The 5,720-nt window shown below is 42.7% G+C and overlaps 1 protein-coding gene across 1 annotated transcript; it reads left to right on the top strand.

Moving 5' to 3' along the window:
* The first annotated feature begins 1,419 nt into the window (after positions 1-1,419).
* On the top strand, positions 1,420-5,124 carry LOC104601715 (putative inactive receptor kinase At5g67200). The gene is made up of 2 exons (XM_010265147.3): positions 1,420-3,268; positions 4,332-5,124. Exons 1-2 carry the CDS (start codon positions 1,867-1,869, stop codon positions 4,880-4,882), a joined length of 1,953 nt encoding a protein of 650 aa, XP_010263449.1. The 5' UTR covers positions 1,420-1,866; the 3' UTR covers positions 4,883-5,124.
* The last annotated feature ends 596 nt before the right edge of the window (positions 5,125-5,720 follow it).

The raw sequence follows: 5,720 nt of genomic DNA, 5'->3' as shown, positions 1-5,720 counted from the left end.
CTTTACTCCAATAAGGTTCAACAACACAACTCATGAGGTGACATACAAAATGAAAGTAGATCTTTTCCTTTTTTAATGAGTCTAACAGCTTCCCCCCTTGGTTAATATCTTTGATTATGTAATGGACGATCCCCTTCAAGTGATTAATGCATTTCATGAGCTTGATCTTTAACAAAAGAAGAAAAAAGAAAAAAAAAAAAAGATGAGAAAACAGAGCATGAAAATAAAAATTAAATTACCTTCAAAACTTTGTATAACTTCGGTGGTACTTGATAGTGTGTTCATCTCATGGATGAACCATTTCAATCCACGCCACGGGGTGAACTCACCGTTTTATTGGTCGTGGACGAGACTGGTCCACAATATATCGTGGACCGTCCTCGTCCACAACCCAAAATCTCAGCCACATTTATATCTCGTGGATGTGGCAGGTCCATAATATTTCTACATTGTATTTTGATGCAATACATCTCTTCTACATATATATTTTTTTTAATTTTTAAATTTTAAAATAATAATTTTTTAATATTTTATCAATAAAATAATATTTTTAATGTTAATTCTAGCACAAACCGAATGATACTCCTTTTTCACTCTTTTTTAACTTATTTAAATATAATTAATTTAAAGTTTTTTATCAACAAAATAATATTTTTAAATATTTAAATATTTTTTCTATTATTTTACTACCACTTCATTAAAATTAATATTAATTTATTAATACCATTTTTTAATATATTTATTATATAAAATACAAAAATTAAATATTTATGATCAATGATTTATCCATCCTAATAAATGCTTGGTGATGATTTACAGATAGAGAGTTCATATTTGAGATTGGTGATGATTTACACAGAGAGAATTCATATTTGAGATTGGTGACGATTTATACAGAGAGAGTTTAGATTTATAGGGTTGAGACGGAAGCCAGACGGTTTTAGAACTCAAGGTTGAAGGCTTTACTTTTATATTTATTTTTTAACAAAGAAAAACTTTTTAGAGAATTGTCACTTCAGCCAGTTGCAGGTTTACTCCGCTCAGCACCCGATAACGTGTCGAAATATAATTGGACTTGAAGAGAAAATCCCTTCGAGTCCAAACACACTGGATCCAGGATCCAGAGTGCTTTTGGCCTTTATTACTATTAGTATTTTAATCTAACCAAATCCGGTGAAAACCCAAACCTGGCGATCATCCTTAACAGAGCATGATTAGAACAAAGCACAGTCCTAAACATCGTCGCACTCACGGAGTCTCGGTCTCCACATATGCTTCTTCCACGACAAGCAGCGGAGGATAGGCCGGCGTAAAGCACGGCCACGTAATCCATGAACACCAGATACGTCATAGTGATTTAATATCTTCTCAAGTATGGGCGACGTGGCTTTTTTCTTTACTGTCGGATGGAGCAAAAGTTTTTGACTTTTTTCTCCTGGGCTAAGCATACCTTCGGATTTACACATGAGAAGGAGAAATTTCTTTCCCTACCTCCTTTTTACATCTACTTCACGAGACGGACAGCTGCTTCTGCTTCCCAGAGCTGTCACCTACTTGTGGTAGTCTGGTTGAGCAGTACTTTGTCGCTCTACACACTCCTTGGGATATCTGGTCTCTCTCTCTCTGGCGTCTACTCTACTCTATCCTCCCTCTCTGGATTCTGGAACATAAGAAGCGGAATGGAGAATGCACGTCATAGATATTGATGATAATGATGCTTCACGGTGAAGAGAGACTAAAGATCAGAGGAACACTTGGAGCTCTCAAACAAGAATCCAGCCTCATTCCCTCCCTCTCATTTTCTTTTTTTGGCAACGAAAGAAACCCAATGCGGCAGGGAAGGGAAAGAAGAACTACTACCCTTGAATGAAAATGTTTTCGTTTCTCCTTGCAATCATTGTTTCAGTTTTACTACTCTCTCTACACAGCTTAGTTCCAGCTACTGCTGCTACTCATCCTACCGCCTTGATTTCGCCTCCGGTGAACTTACTTCCTCCCTCTGATGCTCTCTCACTTCTAAAGTTCAAATCAAAAGCAGATTTCCATAACAACCTGCCCTTCTCGGTTAAGAAACGCTTCGACTACTGTCACTGGCAGGGAGTGAAATGCTCAGACGGCAAAGTGGTTCGCCTCGTCCTCGAAGGTTGTGCCCTCGCCGGTGTCTTTGCTCCCGACACATTGACTCGTCTTGACCAGCTCAGAATCCTCAGCTTGCAGAACAACTCGCTCACCGGGCCGATCCCCGACCTCTCCGGACTCGTCAACCTCAAGACCCTCTTCCTCGACCACAACTCCTTCTCCGGTGTAATCCTCGCTTCTATATCGTCTCTCCATCGCCTTCGCACCTTGGATCTCTCCTCTAACAACCTTACAGGCCCAATCCCTTCCGGTTTGACCCTTCTAGACCGGCTCTACTATCTCCGGCTCGATAAGAATCGGCTGGTCGGCGCCGTCCCTCCGTTTAACCAGTCCTCTCTCCTAGTCTTCAATGTTTCACGGAATAACCTCACCGGCGCTGTACCCGTCACTCCCACGCTCTCCCGTTTCGACACCTCCGCCTTTTCCTCCAACCCTGGTCTCTGCGGCGAGATTATACGCAAGGAATGCTTCCCGCAACTACCCTTCTTTAGGTCCTCGGTACCCGCACCTTCCCCGGCAACGTCCGGACAGAACCAAGGGCTTATTCTACCCCCGCCGTCTAAGAAGGAGCACCAGCGAACGAACGTAATCCTGGGAATCTCATTTGGGGTTGCAGTTCTACTTGGCTCCCTGGTGTGTTTTCTGCTGATGTTAAACAGACGAAAAGGCCAAGGGGTCCTGACACCGATGATGGCTTCGGATTTAGCAGCTACCGCCGACGCTGCTGCTGTAATGCGCGTAGAAGAAGAGAACGAATTGGAGGCGAAGGTGAAAGAGATGCAAGGGATGAAGGTGGCGAAGAGTGGGTGCTTGATATTCTGTGCAGGGGAGCCGCAGGTGTACACTCTAGAGCAGTTAATGAGGGCTTCGGCCGAGATGCTAGGTAGGGGGACAATCGGTACGGCTTATAAGGCCGTGTTGGACAACCAGCTCATCGTCAGCGTAAAGAGACTCGACGCCGGTAAGACGGCGGTCACAAGTAAGGAAATGTTCGAGCGCCACATGGAATCTGTTGGGGGCCTCCGACATCCAAATCTAGTTCCGCTCAGAGCTTATTTCCAGACCAAGGAAGAGAGACTCCTCATCTACGATTACCAACCCAACGGAAGCCTCTTCTCCCTCGTACACGGTACGCTAGCCACCACCCTCATAAGTCCATTCTATTGTGCGCACAGTTGGCGGGACTCAATGCTTCGCCACCGAGTCAAGCCATTCGGCTCGGTGTTGCAGGTCGTGGTTGCTTAATTTCGAACTAATAATAATTAATTAGGAAAGCCCAATCCTATAATTAATTAAAAACAAAGTGAAACAGAGATTCCTGCATAGAAACTCCCCCGAGTCCCGACTTCCACAGTCTCGCCTGTCGCCGATGGGAGAAGGCTGTGGAACCAGCGATCCCGTCTCACTCCACCCTTTTTCTTTTCCTCGAAAGAAGAAAACGAAAAGAATGGGGATGATGTAACTCTTCAGAATTCAGATACCTTTCCATCCTGGTGGAATGTAGGGGCAGTGCACGTCCGTGCATTCGTCACTCGTCAGAGAAGGTATCTGTACAAATGGCAAACATGTAATGGTTAGGGCCTACCACGTTCATTGGTTCAAATACTTGAGTGACTACACATTAATTGCCACTTGGATGCTTTTTTCGGGGAGCCCAGAGTCCAGACAATTGCCAACGAGGCAATAACGACTTTTTGATAATCACTACTCTGAAATGTGGGCTCCACATTGATGTGCAAGTTCACTTTTGCTACGAGATGGGCTAAAACCGAGAATCATTGTGGGGACATGGCAATGCATCAAAGGCTCTGATTTATTCATTGTTTAGCGTATCGCTAAAACAATGTCGCAGTAAAAGTGGAGGGTGTTCACTTTTGCTGCGACCTGATTGTAGTTGTAGGGCTGGGCTAAAACCGATAATCATGGGCTCATGGATCATGGGGTATTACTGTGGCCCTGGCCCCCAACTAATTCAACATGGGGATGGGGTCACCCTTCCAATACATCTAAGGCTTTGATTTTGCGTCGTAGGCTCGTAGCAAAATTGTGTCAACTGTTTTTGTCCTTCTAGATGCTTGCTACATTGATGCTGGAACCCTAATATTAATAGTTCATGGATTTGTGTATTTTTCGAGTCCCGAATTCATGAATTTAATATTTGAATAATAGTAAAAAAATAAATAATGACACAGGTTCGAGATCAACACGGGCTAGGCCACTCCACTGGACTTCATGCTTGAAAATAGCAGAGGACGTGGCGCAGGGCCTGGCATATATACATCAAGCATCCAGGCTCGTTCACGGCAACCTCAAGTCCTCCAATGTACTCCTGGGTCCCGACTTCGAGGCTTGTCTCACCGATTATTGCCTCGCTGTGCTCGCCGATACTTCTTCCGAAGATGAAACTCCTGACTCCGCCGGATATAGGGCCCCTGAGGCCCGCAAGTCCAGTCGTCGAGCCACCTCCAAATCCGATGTTTATTCCTTCGGCGTCCTCTTACTAGAACTTCTGACCGGAAAACCCCCATCCCTGCATCCCCTTCTCATATCCAGTGATCTGCTTAATTGGGTCAGATCCGTCAGGGATGGCGACAGTGGCGAAGAGAACCGGCTAGCCATACTTGTTGAGATAGCCACCACCTGCAGTCAGACATCTCCGGAACAGAGACCCACGATGTGGCAAGTGTTGAAGATGCTCCAGGAGTTTAAGGACACGGCGATGATGGAAGACAATCCCTTGTAGTAAATATCCATACTACTCAGTACTGGTTCTCTTTTTTTCCATCTCTAAGCTCTAGCGATGGTGGTTGTCTTTATTAATGATGGTACTACCTACTAGTTACTATTCACACGATCCAACAATCCAACACCATCGACAAAAGTGGGCAGCGGTACCTCCTCCTGAATTGCAATGAAACAATGTATCGACTCCCATTGTCAGTGAATAGTAAATTAGTAATAAACACAACAAATTTTTGGAGTTGATCCACTTCTTCTAAACCCAAGATATTGGAATCCCATTGAGATTCTGCGCGTTGAGAGAGTGAATGAGTGATGAACTGATGATGCATTTCTATGCAAGCAAGGCTTACAAATAAGTATCAAATTTTTCGCAAATATGCATCCTGCAACATAGCGGGAGTTTTCGACCCTAGACGCTTCAACTCGATACCGACCTAACTTAACCCCGTTTCAATATAAATAATGTAAATAACATATTAATTTATAATATTTGAACTTCTAGGTGTTATGGGTTATTAAATTATATAAATTATAATATTTTCACCATAGGGTACTTTATTAAGAGGGTTGAGGCTGTTACTAATGATATTGGTGAAGTTATCATTTCGTTTCTATGCATGTGTTTTGTTTTCGGGCATTTTGTGATACCAAAATGCCGTCATGTCATCAATAATTAAATTACTATTTTTTCTATTACTAGTAATTTGGCATGTGCATTGTACATGATAAATTTTTCTTCATATTAATTATTTGAATTTTAGATATATTATAGTTAAGATAGAAATTGAAAATTAATAAAAGTAACAATATGATTAAAAATAAATTTAAATGTTTGTAGT

This window comes from Nelumbo nucifera, chromosome 1 (genome assembly GCF_055504915.1).
Source record: "Nelumbo nucifera cultivar China Antique chromosome 1, China Antique-T2T, whole genome shotgun sequence".
Lineage (NCBI taxonomy): Eukaryota > Viridiplantae > Streptophyta > Magnoliopsida > Proteales > Nelumbonaceae > Nelumbo > Nelumbo nucifera.
This window is presented reverse-complemented; position numbering and strand designations above follow the sequence as displayed.